The 23,008-nt window shown below is 42.4% G+C and overlaps 1 protein-coding gene across 1 annotated transcript in view; it reads left to right on the forward strand.

Moving 5' to 3' along the window:
- LARS1 (leucyl-tRNA synthetase 1) overlaps positions 1-23,008 on the forward strand; it is a 72,899-nt gene that overhangs the window by 41,273 nt on the left and 8,618 nt on the right. The window contains exons 15-27 of the mRNA XM_089673019.1: positions 498-575; positions 712-797; positions 1,302-1,367; positions 1,447-1,529; positions 4,138-4,276; positions 5,364-5,576; positions 7,088-7,145; positions 7,230-7,293; positions 8,902-9,085; positions 11,669-11,759; positions 15,152-15,292; positions 16,900-17,040; positions 20,424-20,534. Coding sequence (XP_089529145.1) covers positions 498-575; positions 712-797; positions 1,302-1,367; positions 1,447-1,529; positions 4,138-4,276; positions 5,364-5,576; positions 7,088-7,145; positions 7,230-7,293; positions 8,902-9,085; positions 11,669-11,759; positions 15,152-15,292; positions 16,900-17,040; positions 20,424-20,534 — 1,455 coding nt within the window. The remainder of the gene's footprint in view (positions 1-497; positions 576-711; positions 798-1,301; positions 1,368-1,446; positions 1,530-4,137; positions 4,277-5,363; positions 5,577-7,087; positions 7,146-7,229; positions 7,294-8,901; positions 9,086-11,668; positions 11,760-15,151; positions 15,293-16,899; positions 17,041-20,423; positions 20,535-23,008) is intronic.

Here is a 23,008-nt window from a genome sequence, read left to right on the forward strand (position 1 = left end):
TACACTTACAGGATGCAATTCTTATATCCAGGGGTGTATTTACCACAAGGCAAACAAGGCATTTGCCTAGGGCGGCATTTATCAGGGGGGGGGGGGGGGGGGCAGCATTGCCCCTTGGAAGAAGGGCCGGAAGAAGAGACACATGCGGCATGGGGACCTGGTGGGTTCCAAAAGATGCTGTGGGTTTCATGACGATGTATGCACAGCCCGACTCTCGTTCCTGGGGATGTCCGGGGCTGTGAAGGTGAGTGTCTTTCTCTCTCTCACCATGGGGGATGGTGTGGGGGGCAGTGGTAGTGGAAGGCTCGGGTGGAGGGCAGTGGTACTCTTGGTCAATGTAAGACTTTTTCTGCGGAGGGGGGGGACTGGGGGTCACCAATTTTTGTGTTGCCTAGGGCAGCACAAAACCTAAATACCCCACTGCTTCTATCCATGTATATATTTAATACATTAACATAATGTGAATTAATGCCTACCTGGGGGGTTGCTCTCCTTAGATCATGTTGGTTCCTGGATATGAAGGCCAGAAAGTGCAAGAGGTGAAAAAACCTATCCAGAAGAAAATGGTTGAAAAGGTAAGTTTAGCCTGTTTTGTACATCTAATTGTGAATCTGAAATCTCTTTGAAACATTTGGGAATACACAGTCATGTTTGATTTGACACTACATCTCTACTACATTCTTTTATATATGCTTTCATCGTCTCTTGTAGGGGGAGGCTATGATTTACATGGAGCCAGAGAAGCAGGTGATGTCCCGTTCTGCTGATGAGTGTGTGGTAGCACTGTGTGACCAGTGGTGAGTACATTGTTGAAGCTTTACAGCTGTTTGTAATTCTTCTCCATTATATTTTACATTCATTAGGGGAACTGTTTATTAGAGAAATATTTGCTGTGCTATTGCTGACCTTTCTCTGGAAATGTTAGTTACCTAGTTGCTTTCATGCTTATTCTTTGTGTTCAGAACCACAGAGCATTTCAGATCTTCTGATTCCCATACTTGTTCCAAGTCAGTATCAGCATCCTAACAAGGCAATTAGTCTTTTCAGAAAGCAGTCAGCAATGCAGACTATTTTTTTTTCGTTCTGTCATAGGATTTCTTGAATGTACTCTTAGTTTTATAGAAAATTATTTACTACAGAGGAGGACCCTCATTTTTTCATTTTTTTTATATATTTTGACATTTCTGTTTTAAATGGGCAGTATTCGCAAAATGAGAAATAACCAGAACTCTATAACACATCATTATTACAGAACAATACAAATGTCTGACTATAGTGAAATTGTCTGTTATTGTGTAAAGGTACCTGGATTATGGCGAAGAGAATTGGAGGACTCAGGCTGATCTGTGTTTGCAGAACATGGAAACGTAAGCTAATTTTATATAGCTTTCCTAAAGTGATGCTTTTTCATTCTCAAAAGTTTGATTGTCCTCATCTTTCCTGAAGGTTCTGTGATGAGACCAGAAAAAACTTTGAAGCCACTCTTGGCTGGCTAAAAGAGCATGCCTGTTCTAGAACGTATGGTCTTGGTATGTAGCACTACCTCAAACAAATTGATGTAATAGCAAAAACAATAGTAGTGAAGCACTATAACATACGATGACTATATAACAATAAAGCAATAATATACAATACGTGGTGCTAAAGTGCTAAGTGTAATAAATCAGTGGAGGGTGCTATATAGCACCTCCTCTCTTAATATTCATGCTGTGATAAGACAAATCGAACACTAACCCATTTTATAACAATTATGAACAATATTGTGCACACACTTCTATATCAAACAATAAGTGTGCTCCCCATTGTACTATAATATACTTCTCGTGAAACAAATATATGATTGTTCAAAGTCCAATGTGCTTTATTAACTTCTTCCACTTTTAGTGCCATATCCACACTTGTGTTTTTCCCCATGTCTCAAACTCTCACAAAAGAGGACCCACCAACAATTGTTCTCCTGTTCCTGATGACGTCCGTATGACTGATGAAATGCATTAATGTCCCCTCGTAACCCACATTTGCGTTCCACGGATGTCACTAGAGGGAGGGGACGATGCTTCCTTTTGTTTTTGATTGACATTTTATAGCACATTGTAAGAGCATATGGATTATTATTATTAATTGTGAAATAATAAATCAGGATTACACTATTTCTTGGGGTTTCCCTGTTTTTAATTTATGGTGGCTTGCCTGTTGGAGAGAAGGTGGAGAGGAGGATATTGATTTGTGAAGGTGTGGATAGACGGCTATTATTTGGTTTATCTATGCTTGGAGAATAACTACAAAAGGAGTCCTGGGATAAGGAGAACAAGCGCTGGTTGACGCATTTATTTATTTTGAGGGGAAGAGCACAACTGTGGAAACGGCACTAAAAATTGAAGCAGTTAATATAGCAAGAAAAGATAGCGCTGCTCCAGGTAGGCTCACCATTCCCAAACGCCACAATCCTTCAGCATGTGTGTTGACCCAGTTCGCACACCTGTGCTCTAGATCAAGGGAATGTCCGGAAGGCCGCACTATCCACTTTATTGTATAGAAAATCAGCCTAAAAACACCATACTGTATGCCAGTGGGGGGAAAAAAGTTCAGGTGTATCGTGCTAACCTAAGTGCTTAATCATGCCCCTCATTGGACTTTGGACAATTATATATTTTTTTTTTTAAAGCTGAGTTCTAGTCAAACTAAAAAAAAATAAAAGTCAGGAGTTACAAAAACTGTAGCTGCTGACTTTTAAATAACAGCCACTCACCTGTCCTTCAATCTTGTGGTGTCCTTTTCTGTGTTCCCGGCGCCAGCATCCTCAATGTGGGCATCCGGCTGGGATAGCCAAGTAGCGCTGTGCATTCTGAATGGTCCCGTAGTCTTCTGGGACCTATCATGTGTCCCAGAATACTACGGGGTGGGGAACAATTTCCGCTTCCGATCGCTTAGGTGATCGCAACAGATGTGGGAGCAGGAACCGGTCAGTTTTTGGGTACCCGCCCCCACCCCCGCTACCCAGAGGTGCCAGTCCTTAACAGAGATCGGGGAACCAGTCCTTTAAAGTGGAACTTCCCCTTTTGGGTTGAGCTCTGCTTTAAGGAGAGATGTATTCGAGTACAATGGGGAACATACACATTGTTTGATATACAAGTGTGTGCACAATATCATACATAACTACAACAAAAAGGCATGAATATTGAAGGGGGGGGCTATAGCATCCTATATTGATTTATTAACTTTATCACTTTAGCACCATTTATTTTTTAGTATTGCTTTATTGTTCTATATTCATTGTATGGTATAGCACTGCACTACTATTGTTGTTATTTTTGGATATCCAGGGGGATATCGAGTGTCCAACAGCTAAGGGGACCAAAAACCAAATAAAATGTATACCGCTGGAATGCCCCAGTCTGGTATCCTAGCCTATTGGGTCTCCAAACTGCGTCCCTAAGGCTGGATGTTGCCCTTTGCTTGCATTTATCCAGTCCTTGGGGCACTTTTCCTCCAACTGACACCATCAGTGGGGTATAAATCCTGTCACTCATACCAACAAGAAGGCACGATTCCTACCAATGACCCCAACAATGGGGTACTATTCCTCCCACTGACACCAAGGTCAGGATACTCCCACTGCACCAATGATGGGACACTATTCCTTCCCTTGATACCAGCAATGGGGCACTTTTCCTCCTCCTGATACCAATGTTGGGGCATTGTTTACTCCCATTGACGCCAGGGCATTTTCTACTCGCACTGGCTACAGTCTTTGGAGACCTTTGTCCTAGTCGACTGTCCACAATGTTTGCATGTGCTGGCCGGTCAGATATCTCGAGGACATGTAGTGACTTCCACATAGTAAAAAATGGCTTCAGCTTGGCCTCTACGATTAATCAATCCCTTTTTGAGTGAAACATGTTAGAGGGGGTTCTCCCATGGGTAGGAGACTAATCTGAAGCCGTTTTATGCTAAGAGGAGCTCATTACATGCCAAGACAGTGTTCAGACGGGCACCATTTTACAGCAGATAAGAGGATTATAATTAGGAACATAACACGTGATATTTTATAATGCTTTCCTGTAATAAATAATAGCAATTGTGTTTTAATTTTATACGGCTTTTTGTGTTAATTTGTTACACACGTTGATATTGTAGGATCTCGCCTGCCGTGGGATGAGCAGTGGCTGATTGAGTCTCTTTCTGACTCCACAATATACATGGCTTACTACACTGTTTGTCATCTCTTGCAAGGAAACAATGTTAGTGGCCAAGGAGAATCTCCTATTGGCATCAGGTAATTTGTATTAACTTTTTCCCTTGTTGAAGTTGTTGTATAGGCCAGTCTGCCCAAAATAGATTTTATTTTTGAGGTACCTACACAGTTCTGCATCCCACATAGTTTTTTTTTTTTTTTTTGTTTATATAATATTTACACAAAGAAACTAAACACAGAGAATTGTAAAAGCTTATCCTGCTGGTTTAAATATGCAGACATGAGCCCAATTTTTTGATTTAACTAAAGTGCGGGTGTAGGGTACAAATACCTTTTTAAATTCTCAGTTCATCCATAGCTGGCACTTCAATTTTGGATTGACTTTAAGAGTTAAACTGCCTGCCTGTTTTTGTGTCTATTAGGAACTCTTGCTAAAACCACTGCTTTCTTTTGTTTCTGGGTGTTCATACTTGTGGCCATTTGAGCAGGCCCTTCTCTCCCTGTAGGGTTTTTATTTATTATGGAGAATACTTTAAGAAAAGCTGGTGGGTGGGAAGCCAGCAATTACACTAGTGAGATCTTGCTATAGGAGTATCCCAAGAAAAGCTAGTAGGTGGGAAGCCAGCAATTACACTAGTGAGATCTTGCTATAGGAGTATCCCAAGAAAAGCTGGTGGGTGGGAAGCCAGCAATTACACTAGTGAGCTCTTGCTATAGGAGTATCTCAACACATATAAGAAGCTAGGGGCATCCCACTAGACTTTACCTGTAACTAATATATCACTTTTGGTTAAACTGACCCATTAATAACTTAGCATCTCCCGTGCTTGATAAAAAAAATTAGCTTAATTATATCTAATCAGATTCTCCTGTTCATTATTTAGTGCAGGTTTCAGTCAGTCAGATACTATAGAGTTTCCCTTATTCACTTGAAGGCACATTTGTACTGATGAGTCCTATGTGTTGTCTTTGGGAGGTTGGAGACTAAGAAACATTTCTAATTTCTGAGCACTGAGTGAAGGTGTTGGATAAATCATAGCTACCAATTAATTACTTGGCTTGCTCTATCTACATCATACATTGCACGACATATTGGTGGCCATTGCTATAGAACTTTTTTAAAAATGGATTGTTGAACCATTACTTACTGCTTGTGTTTAATCCACAGGCCAGAACAGATGACCAGGGAAGTATGGGATTACATCTTTTTCAAGAGTGCTCCATTTCCAAAAACTACCATCCCCAAGGAGAAACTAAACAAGTTAAAGAATGAATTTGAGTTCTGGTATCCAGTAGACCTGAGAGCGTCTGGAAAAGACCTTGTCCCAAATCACTTAACCTATTATCTATACAACCACGTGGCTATGTGGCCTGAAGACAGGTGGGTGTTTAACGGACCGCCTGACAGTACCTCTATCAGTCCCCTGATAGAGCCTCCCCAGAGTGCGGAGTCTAAGTACCGGAGTACTTGTTCACCAGGGCCCCTGATGGTGGCGATGGACTTGGAGCGCTCCGGGACCAGGTCGCAGCTGCTAGGTATCTCTACCAGAGGTAGAGGAGTCTGCCAAGGGCTCCAGCGGGTTAAGAGTCTGATGTGAGGGAGCCCAGGGATCCCTGAGGGATGGATGGACGGATGAGCAAAGTCAGAGTCAAACAAGCCGGGTCGGTAACTAGCGGGTCGGTGAGGTACAAGACGATAGGCAAAGGATAGTCGGGTCACACGCAGGGTCAATACCAAAAGATCAGATCTATAAGGGAACATCCAGGAGCAGAGTCAGGCAAGCCAAGGGGTCAGGACAGGAGAAGGCAACAAGGTCAGACAATCCAGATCAGAGTACTCACAACACAGGCAACAGGATACAAAAGACCATTCGGCAACAAGCGTCTGTGCAGGGCTGGTTTAAGTAGCCCACCCTGCACCTGACAGGCGCCGCCTAGGTCCCAGTGCCTGCCTAGTACTGTCAAGACGACGGGTGCGCCTGGGTCCTAGTGCCCTGCTACCTGCACGTCTTGACAGACGCCTATGCATGTGTAGACCCATGCGTCGCGATGGTCCCTGACAGTGTGGCTACTACAGTATTACTAAATTATTGGTGGCCAGTGAGAAAAGGGGTGTTGTGGAAAATAAAACCTAGCATCTTTGTCTATCTCATTACTAACCAATTGACTTAAATGGAACATATTGAGGTAGAAAAATTAGGACTGCAGTTGCTGACTTTTTTTTTTTTTTTTTTTTGCTTCAGTACTTAGTAAATTACTAACTTGGAACAAGTATGTGCATATCTGGTGTCTGAAGACTTTACTAGCAGCTTGCTTGCTCTGGGTCCGTAACTCTTTATGATGTCAAGCAATGGTATTGATGAAGGCCCTGAAGCCTTTTACATTGAAATATAATCGTGGTCAAGATTTTTTTAAACTTCAACTGCACAATGCAGATATTTTTGGATATCCGTATAATTACGTTGGAGTACTTTATTCCCTTTGAGGAAGTCTTTTGTAGATTTTATTGGCATCTACTATTAAATTGATCTTGAAATTGGTTAGGAAATTTTCACAGGCATCATTTTTTTTTTTTTACTGCACTTATCTAAAAAATATGATTTTCATTATGTTGGCGTATTTTTATTCCCTTTTGAGAAAGTTTTCTTTTGTAGGTTTTGTTGCCATCTACTATTAAATTGATCTTGGAATTGGTTAGAAAATGTTCACAGGCATCAATTTTTTTACAGCACTTATCTAAAAATAATCATTTTTCATTTGAATTCAGCTGGGAAATTCTTTTACAATTTTATTACACGATTTAAGACATGTATTTCTGTTTTTGACTGAATGTTTGTTTTTCTGCAGTCTAATTTAAAACATTAAATTTTTTTATTCTTTTCCCAAATTCAGTGGTAAATGGCCTGTAGCTGTCAGAGCAAATGGACACCTTCTACTGAATTCAGAAAAGGTATGATGGTAGTTTTGCTGGATCTTATATGGTGGACCTAGTTGCACCATTAATCACTTAGTTTGCTCTTTATTGCTTTTCCAGATGTCCAAGTCTACAGGAAATTTTCTCACATTAAGCCAGGCAATTGACAAGTTTTCAGCAGATGGTTTGTGCATTTTAATATTTTTTGCCTCTAGTTAAATGTATACAAATGCAGTATTTTTTTTCTCTTGTTGCTCATTGACAGACACAGTACCACATGTTCTATGCTCTGCTTGTAGGAGGATTGCCACTAACAAAAGCTGGTTCACCTTTCTAAGCAGTACATTCAAAAGTAGCGAGTAGCACTAACTGGTTTGTTTCAGTATTTCTAGGAGGAAGGCACTATAGACTTCAGTTCAAATGTACTGTAGAGAACTAGTACAGTTATTAACCCTGTGTAAACCCTTACATGGGCAGGGACTAGATTCCAGGCATTGGCAAGCAAACAGAGCAGCGAGGGGAGCATGGAAGGTAAGTATCAGCACAGAGACAATTTTCTTATATGGTGGTGGATGGTGCTTGGCCTTTCAACTTTTCAGTATACATAACTCTGGTTAATGGACCACCGTGTTTGAGCTTATATGTAGAAATTTGATAGGAGCTCAACTACTTTAAAGTTTAGCTCGTGGCACAAAAACGTTCATTTAAATATGTGCCACAAAGGATATAAATCCAATTTGTGAGCTCTAACTGCCATTGCAAACCTTCTAAAAAATAGTAGTGACATCATCACTCTCTGCACGTAGCCTGTGCAGAGAGCAGAGCTGTGGAAAGGGACCCAGCAGGCCCTCCCTCTACAGGCTGCCTGCAAAGAACTACAGGAGGGGGTGGAGACAAGAACAGTCTACCTTCACAAGGAAAGAGAACAACAGTGACTGGTCTTTATTACAGGAAGCTCCTACACAGAGGAAAAGTTTCACAACGGATTACTACACCGTTGTGGAATAAATACACAAAGCACACCAAGATTGAAGTAAGAATATAAATATGTGTTATCTTGCAGCTTAAGACTAGGTTCACACTTCTGCGGGTACGGGACTGCAGCAAAAACGTACTGTTCACATCAATGGCACCCCCACACACTGGAAACCGTAGCACATGTTCTCATGCTGGGAATCGCATAGCACTATGCGATTTCCCTGCAGCTGCGGTTTTGGAAAAGGTGCAGGGTCCTTTTCCCTGCGTTTTCTATAGGTACAATAACCCATTCAAATGAATGAGCTGCTGTGCCTGCGTAAAGGCGACCGCAGGGAAATTGCAGTAGCGTGAATCTAGCCTTAAGGTTAAAGTCATGCTGCAGCATGCATTGTTGTGCATTTTTGTTTAAGTTACGTTTAAAAATACTACAGTGGAATTCGCCCTCTTTGCCATATTTCTGGATTGCACTTTTGTAAAATTGAACTATAAAAACAATACAGTGTGGGTCAGAATTTCCAAATTGTTGCTTAACCAAGGCAGCAATCCATAGATTTGTCAATCTTGCAGTATGCTTCTGTATTGTTTTTTAGAGCACCATCTTTACATGGACGGCTAATGAAAGTCAGTCACATTTCCTTTGATGCCATTTTATTACTTTATAAGTGTTGAAGTTTGACACTTGAATATTATCTCTTTGCCTTTTTGGCTACTGAAGACTAGAATAATACACCTCCACCATTTGTATATCTATTGTTACTATGTTGCAAATATTAGGTGCATTGTGAATATACCTTTTTTGCTTGTTGTCCTTCAGGCATGCGTCTTGCACTTGCTGACGCTGGAGATACTGTGGAAGATGCCAACTTTGTTGAAGCCATGGCGGAGGCTAGTATTCTGCGGCTGTACACATGGGTGGAGTGGGTCAAAGAAATGTTAGCCAACTTCGACAGTCTGAGAAGTGGTCCCAACTATACATTTAATGACCGCGTGTTTGAAAGGTATGCTTTAAAAAGAAAAGATATATAGAGCCCTAGCCCTCTCCTAAACATAAACACATGCCCCACCCTTCTGTTTTGTAGCTCATTATATCTGTCTTGAGGAGCTGCAATGCACCAGTAGAAAATCCAGCTCATGGTCCCTTTTAAAATAGGGTATGAGGGGAGGGTGACACTGGTAGGAATATAGCTGCTACACAGCTGCTCGATTGCTTTCTATGAATACTGGCTTCAGTGGAAGGCAGGTGAGACATCAGGGTTCTAAAAAGGATGTATCCTCTGGTGGCTGATTATCCCCTCAGGGATTACACACTCCTTTTGTTATCCCAGACCTCTTAATTTCCTCTCCTTGTATTACTCCGCATGCAGGAAGAAATTTTTTTTTTTTTTTTAATTTTTTAAAAAAAAATTTATTTATTATTTTTTATTAAATTAATTTTTTTTTTTTTAAATTATTTGTTGATTTTATGTAATTTGTTTAATGGTATCATTATTTGTTATTTATGCCATTTTTTAATTGGCACACTTATTTTAAATCGTTATATGTATTATTAAAAAGACTGTAATGCATAGTAAAAGAAGAGGTTGTTTAAATCCAGGCAGTCCGATGAGTCATATGCAAAGTATCTTTCCGAGATAGTAGCGTAGTAATTGAAACAAATGTGTCAAAAGGAAGGAGAGTTTGTGCTTCCAATTGACCCCAAAAACATGGCCGCCTCCAGTACATCTACGGGAAAATGGAGGACGGGATATATATAAGCTGGCAATGGATGAGTGATTGACCTATCACAACCCCCTGATGAAGCCACGTGATTGGAGGCGTAACGCGTAGGGGAGGGGCTACGTCATCACTCGGAGAGGAGCTGCACAACACGATAGACGGTAGGTGTATGACTCAGAGGCCAGCAGAGGATTTCCAATGGGATATTGCGTTATTTAAACCTGTCTAATGTGAGTTTAATACTTGGATGGTGGGAATAAAAAGTTTTAAAAGGTAAAGCACTATGTCCTCTATTTCTTCCTGCATGCGGAGTAATACAAGGAGAGGAAATTAAGAGGTCTGGGATAACAAAAGGAGTGTGTAATCCCTGAGGGGATAATCAGCCACCAGAGGATACATCCATTACTCCTAAAGGAAGGATCTCCCAATTTTACCAGCAAAAGTATATGTCCAGCAGGTTCCAGGGATAGTGAACCGAAAGCGTATATAGCCTAATTGCAGGCATCAAAAGAGGTGAGCGCACATCTTCACTATTTGAAGGATTCACAAAAGTCACAAATTGAAGAACAACAAGCACCAAGTCACTATATATAAACAATTGTTTATTCAATGGGACTATTATTTTGATGATATTTGGATTTATACTAATCACTATTAATTATTTATGAGCATTTGGTTATGTTTATATATGGGGGATCATTTAAATGCGTTTTAGTTGAGGGTTACTAGTTGGTTCACTATTTTTATTATATTAAATGAGGTTATTATGAATATAAATGAAATTGAGGGTATTAGTAAGTACATCATGTCACTAATAGATGATTTATGAGCACTTGGCAAAAAATTTTTTTAGAGGAGTATTTCATGTGGAATTATTTTGATATTTATTTGGAGGAGATTGATTAGCTGAAATTATCTATTTAAATATTCTTTGGTATGTATACACTTTTATTAGTTATTTGTATCATAATTTGAATATATTTAATGTTAATAATTGAATTATTATTTATTGAAGTATTTAGGAGCGCAACATATATTTGCAGATATTTCCAACACAGTTGTAGTTATGTGTTTCATGTTTGCGATCCTCTAGTAATTATCACACCTGTGGCTCGCAAGTCACTCTGATTCACCTATAAGGGTTCTAAAAAGACCCCTTTCATCTCAAAAGGGAGAGCATGTCTTAAAATGAATATATCACATAGGGGACTTTTTGTCCCCTGCATGATATATGTGCATGCGCATACAAACGTGAATGCACCCGTAAGGGGCACCTTCATATGAAAACATATGTTACATATCATCTTGCATGCTGTAGTGAGAACAATAATTCTAACACCACTATTTACTGTTAACACTAAACTGATGACCTGTAGGGGCTTTTTAAGTGTTGCCTATAGAAAAATTTAGGAGACTGAAGTTCGTCATTATTTTATGGACATGCACAATTTTAGAGCTTGACATGTTGGTTATCTATTTACATAGCACAACCAAACCTTTTTATTTTACCAAAATTTGTGTAATACATTGCATTTTTGTGCCCAATGTAATTGTATTTTTCACTAATATCTTGTGCTTGTTAAACTATTATGCAAATATGGTGTGACATAACAAAAATGGAACTTTCATTATTTTATTCTGTAGGGTCTCTGCTTTCAGAAAATATATAATGTTTTGGGATTTTAACTAATCAGGAGAACAGAAAGAGCTAATCATGGTTATGATAATTGTCATTTCGCACCATTATAGCATCTGGCTCATATACTGTACATTTTGACCCCATATAGAACTGATGTTTACTTATGAAAGTATTTTATATGAATCTTTTATAGAACTATATTTTTTAAATTTTTACATATTTGCAGTGAGATCAATGCAGGAATTTTTAAAACTGAGCAAAATTATGAAAAAATGATGTTCAAAGAGGCTCTGAAAACTGGATTCTTTGAATTTCAGGTGAGTTTGGCAGACTATTTAATATTGAGTTGGTGACCTTAGTGTTAATAATTTAACTCCATATAAACAATTCCTCTTCTGTTTTGTAAAAATATATTTTGACCGTTTGTTTTCTTTGGCCTGATAATTTTACAGCATATATTGAATGGTCAGAATATTACAAAGCCAAGCTGTGTAGTTGTTCTCAGAAAATAATATGGTTTTGGGTAAAAGGATTTTCTATAAAGCATTCTTTTTAGATATAAGGGAATGGAGAATTAAGCTAGCTATATACTAATTGACATTTGGCAGGTTCAGCAGGGACTGGCTGACTTTCAATCAGTGTGTGGCTGTCTCCACTCAACAGAAATTGATCACTTGGTCATGTTGGAAAATGTTCGGACATGCTGGAAAAGCACAACTCGTGTGGATATCTGTGAGGTTTTGTTTTTTTTTGGATCAACCCCCAATGTATGGCCAGCTTTTAGCAAGGAATTTCTAATAAAAGATAAAGTAGATTAATGGGAATTTACCTTTTTTTTTTAATTTCAAACTGTAAGTTCTTGTTGAAGATAATAAGACTTCTAAAGAAATGTTTTTGCCATCAAGGAGTACAGATATTTGTATTTTGGGAATTCTGGAGGTTCCAGAAAAAAACAAGTTAGTCTGAGATTGGGGAGAAGCAGAGCATTGTTTCTTATTTCTCTGCATTAACTGAAGTGACAGCAGTCAGCTTGAACTTGAAATTAGAATTGTTAACTTTTAAGCATAGGGGAGCTGTAAACATATTTCAAATGATTTGGGCAAAATGTATTCAAGTTTCTGGTCTGGCCTTGTACTCGGTGAAGTGTTACTAATACAAATATTTATGGAGAAAAAAGTATCTGGTCTGGTACTGATTTGGTGGGAATATGAAAGATGCTATAAGCCTAGGATGCATAATGTGTTTTTTTTTTTTTGTTTTTTTTTAAACTATGTAAGGTGGGTTTTGTTTGGTAATTTGTTTTGTGGATGGGGTTTGTTCTGCATTGTGATTTTTTTTTTTTTTTAGTGTATATGTTTGTTGCGGGAAAAAAAACTTAAATAAAATATAGATAATTGTACAGTTTCTAAAACCTAAAGTGTACCTTTTTATTAGCCTAAACTATCCTGGTTCGAAACATGTATACATATATTTGTGAATAGTACACATTTGAGGAAATTTACCAAAATTGGTGCACACAGAATCTGGTGTACCTCTGCATAGTAACCAATCGGCTTCCACTTTTTATTGTCAAAGCTTAATTTAACAAGCTGAAGTTAGAAGCTGATTGGTTACCATGCACAGCTGCATTAGAATCTGTATGCACCAGTTTTAGTACCGTATTTTCCGGTGTATAAGACGACTTTTCAACCCCTGAAAATCTTCTGAAAAGTCGGGGGTCGTCTTATACGCCGGTGCGAGCCGGTGTCAGGGCGGCACTTTTTCGAGGGGCGGCGCGGCACCGCCCCCCCTCCTCCTCCAACGGACACTAAGTACAGGGGTGGGCAGAGGGGCTGCTGTACCTTACCTGGCTCCGGTCCCACGACGATCCGGTCCAGGAAGCGCGGCTGCTCCTTCTTTCAGCTCGGCCGCTCGAGGGTCACGCGGTCGCTCGGCTCCGCCTCCTCACCGGTGATTGGGCGCCAGCACTGGAAAGGCACACAGGCGACCAATCACCGGCGAGGAGGCGGAGCCGAGCGGCCCCGCGAAAATCGAGCGGCCGAACTGGAAGAAGGAGCAGCTGCTCCTCTCCCCCACTGACACCAACGATGGGGCACTATTCCTCCTCCACACTGACACCAACGATGAGGCACTGTTCCTCTCCCACTGACACCAACGATGAGGCACTGTTCCTCCCCCACTGACACCAACGATGAGCACTGTTCCTCCCCCACTGACACCAACGATGAGGCACTGTTCTCCCCACTGATACCAATGATGGGGCACTATTCCTCCTCCCCACTGACACCAACGATGGGGCACTATTCTCCCCACTGATACCAATGATGGGGCACTATTCCTCCTCCCCACTGACACCAATGATGGGGCACTATTTTCCCCACTGACACCAGTGATGGGGCACTATTCTCCCCACTGACACCAATGATGGGGCGCAATTCCTCCCACTGACACCAATGATGGGGCGCAATTCCTGCCACTGATTCCAATGATGGGGCACTATTCCTCCCACTGACACCAATGATGGGGCGCAATTCCTGCCACTGATACCAATGATGGGGCGCTATTCCTCCCACTGACACCAATGATGGGGCGCTATTCCTCCCACTGACACCAATGATGAGGCGCTATTCCTCCCACTGACACCAATGATGAGGTGCTATTCCTCCCACTGATACCAATGATGGGGTGCTATTCCTCCCACTGATACCAATGATGGGCCGCTATTCCTCCCACTGACACCAATGATGGAGCACTATTCCTCCCACTGACACCAATGATGGGACACTATTCCTCCCACTGACACCAATGATGGGGCACGATTCTTCCCACTGACACCAATGATGGGGCACGATTCTTCCCACTGACTAATGATGGGGCACTATTCCTCACACACTGACACTAATGATGGGGCACCATCATTGGTGTCAGTGGGAGGAATAGTGTCCCATCATTGGTATCAGTGGGAGGAATAGTGCCCCATCATTGGTGTCAGTGGATGAAATAGTGCCCCATCATTGGTGTCAGTGGGAGGAGTAGTGCCTCATCATTGGTGTCAGTGGGAGGAATAGCACCCCATCATTGGAATACCATACTGAAATAGCATACCATATTGAAATCAAATCTGATGTTTTTTCATTTTTATTTGGTGTGCATTGGAAGAGGGGTAGTCTTATACGGCAAGTATAGCTCAAACCCTATATTTTAGCAGGAAAAGTAGGGGGTCGTCTTATACGCCCAGTCGTCTTATACGCCGGAAAATACGGTAATCCTCCCCCAATGTAAGTAGCATAGCAGGTACTTTTTTTGTCTGTGGTGTTGGCGTTTGGAGTTCTGTTCATAACCAGGGACTAAACTCTGTAGTTTTTTGGATTTATCCAAACTTTTCATGCACATTTCAGAAACGTGGTAATAATTTATTGTTTAATTCACCCTAGGGTGTTTCCCACGAGATCAAATAACTTTGCGCTCTGGCTAATTTTATTTTGGATGGAATGGGAAAGAGTTAGAACCTCCATTGTAGTTTATATATGTCATATCTGTTCTAGAGCTATTACTAGTGATAATTATCCTTATACCCAAACAGGATGCAGTTAGCAGTAATATTTTTACTATAGCATTACAACATGTTGTTTTTAAAAGGCTATATACCAAAAGTCATTTGGGATTTTGAGCGTCTTTATGGTTTGCTGGATCCATTATTTTGTTACAGGCTGCCAAAGATAAATACAGAGAATTGGCTATTGAAGGCATGCACCGTGACCTTGTGTTCCGGTTTATTGAAATCCAGACGCTCCTGCTGACTCCTATCTGCCCACATTTGTGTGAATATATATGGTCATTACTGGGGAAGGTATGTAATTATACTGGCTTCTCTAACAGCTTGATACTTCCATTACAATGTCTGTAGCTGCTGACTTTTCATTTTTTAAGTGAAGTTCCTATTTAAGTATTTGCACCTAATGTGTGAATGGATCTCCTATTATGTACACTATGCATGGTATTCTTATTCAGAAATCTTAAGTATTTTAATGCCTCTTATTTCACGCATGCTCATTTGAATGAGCTGCCTACTGCATCTAAATTGTACCAAAGAAGTGAAGTGCTCTTTTTTTATTGTATTTTGTTACCATGCATTTGGTGCACAATTTCTAACTCAAGGTGCATTCTGGTTTCCTGTTCAGTGTCACTTCAAACTTAGTTAAAAGCTAACTTTATGTCATTATTATTTTTTTTTTCTTCTCACCTTATCACTTTCTTTTCTAAACTGTACCTTCTGAGTATGTCCTGAATTTTTACACTTCTTCCATGTTCCAACACACGCAAATTGTGTTTTTATTCAAGCTTGTTTTTAATGTTTTCTGTTTTGCCAATGTAATACAAATGCTGGGTGCAATAACTAAAAGCAAGTCATATACACGCACACAATCAACATGTAGTCATGCAGATACCTTTTAATCACCAATTAAACCAGTACATATTCTACGCATGTGAAAGACCATCTACCAAATGAACATCTGCCCTGGCACATCATTGTATTCACCCAGCACTCCAAGAAATAACAAAATCCAACTGCAATATTTTTGCACTGTCAAAACCTCTACTTTTATTATTACACGACACACAGGAGGATATATCTTATAGTCATCACAATCTGCATAATAACACACACCAATAATAATGTGAGCATTACAGCATGAAATAGACATATCATTTGACAGCATCACCGTATATAATTAATACTTTACCAAAGCTATGTTAGAAGCTGGAAGGAACAAATCCCATCGGAACCATACTGCCCAGGAGGTCCATACAGCCTTTGCAAAAATCCCAGTGTCAGAGCGTCCTCTGGCAACTAGGGGGAGGGGGGCATCCTACTGGTCTTACCTGGACCACCGGCATTTAAATCATTTTTCTGGAAGCTGTCCAATAGTGGGTGGGCGCAACACCCACCATATGATGAGCTAGCAAAAGGGTTACGTTCAACCACCATATTCGTTACCTGAAAAGTCACACTTTTGATTCTTATCTACACTAAACGTCTACTCATCTACTCCAAACGTAAGGACTTCTCAAGCAAGTAGATGTTTTTATCTTCTAATGTGACATACTAGATGTCATAAACACATTCAGTGTCCATAAACAAGTTTTTATCTTGCTCTCAGCAGAATATCTTGTGACTGTTCCTTTGGCCTAGAGAAATGACATCAAGTCACCTCTCATGCCCCTGTCATTTGGGCAGCAATGCTTTATTGTAAAAATTACCCAAGAAACAAAGGGTCCAAGGCCAACACATTTCATAGGCATTCCAGCTGTATTTTCATGTTATGCTTTTAGAAAGTAATTAAAAAAGGTGCTTAAAACTATGCTGGGTAACCACACAAGAGAAGCCATGGTTTGATACAATTTGAAGGAGAGGATGATCCTCTACAGTATAGTCCTGTGTGCTTTTTTCCCCAGACTGATTCCATCATGAACGCTTCCTGGCCTGTGGCAGGTCCAGCAGATGAAGTGCTTATCCGTTCATCTCAGTACCTGACAGAAACTGCTCATGATCTTCGACTACGTCTCAAGAATTACTTGGCTCCAGCTAAGGGGAAGGTAGGCAATTATGATGTTTTGAAGGCAATACAGAGGTTTTGTATGTGTTATATATTTATTTAATAGATGATTATACAGGACACTCTCTTGCAAGAAAGTGGAAGTAATTTCATCAGCAGTGTAGTCGCCAGCTGAGAGCACAAATGTAATGTGCTGTCTCCTTTCACGCTGTGCTCAGACAACTCTGGGGATCTTCAAAAACACTCCATGAAAAGGAGAACTGCCTCTCGCTACCTGGATATCAAAAATGATCTAACCGTTTGGGCCCAGCACTCCCAATATATCTTCTGCCATACCTCAGAAGTATAGAAGTCAGACATAGCCAGGCAATTATCAATTCACAACACCCATGGAGGTCTCATCTGGACCCATTCACCAAGACTGAGCGATCGCAGAGGTGGTGGTGTCGGCTTGCTCCTGTCACCGCTTAGCACCTTCCAGGTCCTCCCTAACCCACCCTCTCTTTCCTTCCCCTCCTTTGAGGCGCACTGCATCCGACTCTTCTCACCCACCCCCCTAAGGATCGCAGTGATCTACAGGCCTCCCGGATCCATAGCCCGCTTCCTGGATGACTTCGCCGCCTGGCTCCCCTTCTTCCTCTCCTCTGAGCTACCGACCATCACCCTCGGGGACTTCAACATCCCCATCAACGACAACACCCCGGCTACTTCCCAATTCCTCCACCTAACCTCCTCTTTCGCGCTCACACAGCACACTCAATCCTCCACCCACCTCGGAGGGAACACCCTGGACCTTGTCTTTTCCCACCTCTGTACCCTCAACCAGTTCTCGCACACCCCCTTCCCTCTCTCCGACCACCACCTCATCACCTTCTCCATCTCCCCTTCCCCCAACTCCCCCCCTCAAAAACGCCAAACCATCACCAGCCGCAACCTCCGCAACCTGAACCCGGCCCCCCTCCACTCTGCCGCCGACCGCCTACACGACAGCATCCTCCCACTGTCATGTCCTGACATAGCCACCACCTTGTACAATGACTCACTGTCAGCTGCCCTAGACTCTCTGGCACCCCTAACCACACGCATCATCAAACCCAGACCGCTTCAACCGTGGCAGACCGACAGCACTAAACGCCTCAAACGTCGCAGTCGCGCACTGGAGAGACTGTGGCGCAAAACCAGGTCCCCTCATACTTTCTCCCTCTACAAATCTGCATTTCTTATCTACACCTCCTCCCTCCACGCCGCCAAGCAGGCCTACTTTGTTAACCTAATAAACACCCTCTCCTCCTGCCCCCGCCGACTCTTCTCCACCTTCAACTCCCTGCTCTCCCCCCCCCCTCCTCCACTCAGTACCTCTCTCACCGCCCACGAGATTGCCACCCATTTCCACAACAAGATTGACGCTATCCGTAAGGACATCGTCAACTTGCAATCTACCTCCCCACCTAGCCTCCTCGCCCCCGTCACCCCTTCATCTCCCCCCTCCTCTGCCCTCACAACCGCACTGCCCCCCTCCTCTCCCAATGCCCCGCCCACCATAACCCCCCTCGCACTGCACTCCCTCAGCCCTGTCACTACTGAGGAAGTCGCCAAAGTCCTCTCAAAAGCCCGCCTCACTACCTGCCCCCTGGACCCTATCCCCTCTCAACTCCTCCGGTCACCCCCCTCTTCCCTCATCCGCTCCCTCACCCACATCTTCAATCTCTCCCTCTCTACTGGCGTATTCCCCTCCCCCCTAAAGCATGCGCATATCACCCCCATCCTCAAAAAGCCCTCCCTGGATCCCGCGGACCCCAACAACCTCAGACCCATCTCCCCGCTGCCACTCACCTCCAAGCTCCTTGAACGCTTAGTCTACGATCGCCTAAGCTCCCACCTTACAGACAATAACCTCCTTGACCCTCTACAGTCCGGCTTCCGTCCCCTACACTCCACTGAAACTGCCCTCCTCAAAATCACTAACGACCTACTCAACGCCAAAGCCAAGGGCGACTACTCTGTCCTCCTTCTCCTGGACCTCTCTGCGGCCTTCGACACAGTTGACCACCCCCTCCTCCTTAATAAACTACTCTCCCTTGGCATCGGAGATACTGCTCTCTCTTGGTTCTCATCCTACCTATCCCGACGCTCCTTCAGTGTCACCTACAATGGTGCCACCTCCCCCTCCCTCCCCCTCTCTGTTGGGGTCCCCCAAGGCTCTGTCCTTGGACCCCTTCTCTTCTCCATCTACACCTCCTCCCTGGGCAAACTCATACAATCTCACGGCTTCAACTATCACCTCTATGCTGACGACACCCAAATCTACCTCTCCACCCCTCACCTCACCCCCACTATCTCCGCCCGCATCACTCACCTCCTAAATGACATCTCAGACTGGATGTCGCTACACTTCCTCAAGCTCAACCTCTCCAAAACCGAGCTTCTCGTCTTTCCCCCTGCCAACACCCCCCCCCCTATCCTATCCATCATCACCAACAACTCCACTATCACTTCCGCCCCGCAAGCCAAAGTCCTTGGCGTCATTCTTGACGCGAACCTCTCCCTCCAACCGCATGTCAAATCACTCACAAACACATGCAGGCTCCATCTTCGCAACATTGCCAAGATACGCTCCTTCCTCACCCCAGACACCACCAAACTTCTAGTACACTCCCTCATCATCTCACGCCTTGACTACTGCAACTCTCTCCTCACTGGCCTACCCAACTGCAGGCTCTCCCCGCTCCAGACCATCCTGAACTCAGCTGCCAGACTCATCCACCTCACCACCCGCTCCACCTCTGCCACCCCCCTCTGCCTCTCCCTCCACTGGCTCCCGATTGCCCAACGCATCAAATTTAAACTCCTAACCCTGACCTACAAAGCCGTTCACAACACTGCCCCTGACTACCTCACCAACCTTATCACCAAGTACCACCCTACCCGTACCCTTCGCTCCTCACAGGACCTCCTTCTATCCTGCTCCCTGGTCTCCTCCTCCCATGCACGACTGCAGGACTTCTCCAGGTCCTCCCCCATCCTCTGGAACTCACTGCCCCAATCCATCAGACTGTCGCCTTCCCTATTCACATTCAGGCGCTCCCTCAAAACCCATCTCTTCAGGGAAGCCTACCCCACCCTCACCTAACGGCCATCCTCCCTCATTCCTCCCACCACTTCATCCCCCTCAGCCACTTCCTACTGTACCTTTTACCCCCTCCCTCCTAGATTGTAAGCTCGTAAGAGTAGGGCCCTCTTACCCCTTGTACATTGTTTGTTGTTGTACTGTGCCATGTATTGTCCCCCCTATTGTACAGCGCTGAGCAAACCCTTTGGCGCTATATAAACTCGTAGTAATAATAATAATAATAATAAAAGGCAGCCTACACATTTTTTAATTGCTGTTAAGGTGATTTAGTTCAGTTCTTTTCTTCCTTTTAGAAAGGAGATAAACAGCCACCTCAGAAGCCATCTCATTGCACAATCTATGTGGCCAAGACATACCCAACATGGCAGCACATTACATTATCAACTCTTCGCAAGCATTACCAGGTAAGCTTTGGTGTCTCGTAGATGTGTAGAATGAACTACATTTCCCATGTTCTGTTGTACAGTAAAATGTAATACCTTATTTAAAATGAAGTAGTTTTATAATTATTATTGTATATTAAGCTATTGTCTGGTAGGCTGTATTAATTAAATCCAAAGGTTGTAAAGGACTTTAGGGCTGAACTTCAGCCACAGCAATAGATATATATTTGCCTTGCACTCATCTCAATTTAGATTGCATGCCACAAATAAAAAGGATTGCACTACTAGACAATGGAAAACATTTAGTATAATCATGTTGCAGGAGGGATTGTAAGTGGGAATGGCCCTGATCTTTCACCCTCTATATACCCAATGGTGGTCTTGCAGGATAATTGGTAGCTTCACTCTGCAGTTTCAAATATTTACTTCTCTATACAAATACAGTTGCTAATATCCTCTATTTGGCACTGTTATTCTTTTTATCAAGTGAAATATTAGGTTAAGAGCTATGTGTACCTATAGACATAACCTGCTTTATTTGGGATATGGATAAAACTCCCCACCCATGCAACCATGGAAATGAGGAAATGTAGTGTACTTGTATGGCTAGAGTCATGTCCATAAATATTGAGACATCGACACAATTCTAACATTTTTGGCTCTATACACCACCACAATGGATTTGAAATGAAACGAACAAGATGTGCTTTAAGTGCAGACTGTCAGCTTTAATTTGAGGGTATTTACATCTAAATCAGGTGAACGGTGTAGGAATTACAACAGTTTGCATATGTGCTTCCCACTTGTTAAGGGACCAAAAGTAACGGGACAATTGGCTTATCAGCTGTTCCATGGCCAGGTGTGTGTTATTCCCTCATTATCCCAATTACAATGAGCAGATAAAAGGTCCAGAGTTCATTTCAAGTGTGCTATTTGCATTTGGAATCTGTTGCTGTCAATTCTCAAGATGAGATCCAAAGAGCTGTCACTATCAGTGAAGCAAGCCATCATTAGGCTGAAAAAACAAAACAAACCCATCAGAGAGATAGCAAAAACATTAGGCGTGGCCAAAACAACTGTTTGGAACATTCTTAAAAAGAAGGAATGCACCGGTGAGCTCAGCAACACCAAAAGACCCGGAAGACCACGAAAAACAACTGTGGTGGATGACCGAAGAATTCTTTCCCTGGTGAAGAAAACACCCTTCACAACAGTTGGCCAGATCAAGAATACTCTCCAGGAGGTCGGTGTATGTCTGTCAAAGTCAACAATCAAGAGAAGACTTCACCAGAGTGAATACAGAGGGTTCACCACAAGATGTAAACCATTGGTGAGCCTCAAAAACAGGAAGGCCAGATTAGAATTTGCCAAACGACATCTAAAAAAGCCTGCACAGTTCTGGAACAACATCCTATGGACAGATAAGACCAAGATCAACTTGTACCAGAGTGATGGGAAGAGAAGAGTATGGAGAAGGAAAGGAACTGCTCATGATCCTAAGCATACCACCTCCTCAGTGAAGCATGGTGGTGGTAGTGTCATGGCGTTGGCATGTATGGATGCCAATGGAATTGGTTCTCTTGTATTTATTGATGATGTGACTGCTGACAAAAGCAGCAGGATGAATTCTGAAGTGTTTCGGGCAATATTATCTGCTCATATTCAGCCAAATGCTTCAGAACTCATTGGACGCCGCTTCACAGTGCAGATGGACAATGACCCAAAGCATACTGCAAAAGCAACCAAAGAGTTTTTTAAGGGAAAGAGGTGTAATGTTATGCAATGGCCAAGTCAATCACCTGACCTGAATCCGATTGAGCATGCCTTTCACTTGCTGAAGACAAAACTGTAAGGAAAATGCCCCAAGAACAAGCAGGAACTGAAGACAGTTGCAGTAGAGGCCTGGCAGAGCATCACCAGGGAAGAAACCCAGCGTCTGGTGATGTCTATGCGTTCCAGACTTCAGGCTGTAATTAACTGCAAAGGATTTGCAACCAAGTATTAAAAAGTGAAAGTTTGATTTATGATTATTATTCTGTCCCTTAACAAGTAGGAGGCATATGCAAACTGTTGTAATTCCTACACCGTTCACCTGATTTGGATGTAAATACTCTCAAATTAAAGCTGACAGTCTGCAGGTAAAGCACATCTTGTTTGTTTCATTTCAAATCCATTGTGGTGGTGTATAGAGCCAAAAATGTTAGAATTGTGTCGATGTCCCAATATTTATGGACCTGACTGTATGTCATGTGATGTCTCTTTGATTAGTCCTCCCGTGCAGGGGTGGTGTTTGACCTGGTGTTCCACTGCAAAGCAGAATGGAAGGGTGATTTTTCTGGTTCAATTACCGTAGAGGTGTTTTTAAACTTCCAAAACATGAGTATGTCAGTATGATTGTATGTTACTTTGATAGTGATCAAAGCTACATCATACTTACAGTAGCTATAAATGCCATCCACTAATATGTAATGAAAAGTTCTACTGCCTGTGTACAT

This window comes from Staurois parvus, unplaced genomic scaffold (assembly GCF_062004578.1).
Source record: "Staurois parvus isolate SC_StPar_1 unplaced genomic scaffold, SC_StPar_1.0 ptg000133l, whole genome shotgun sequence".
Lineage (NCBI taxonomy): Eukaryota > Metazoa > Chordata > Amphibia > Anura > Ranidae > Staurois > Staurois parvus.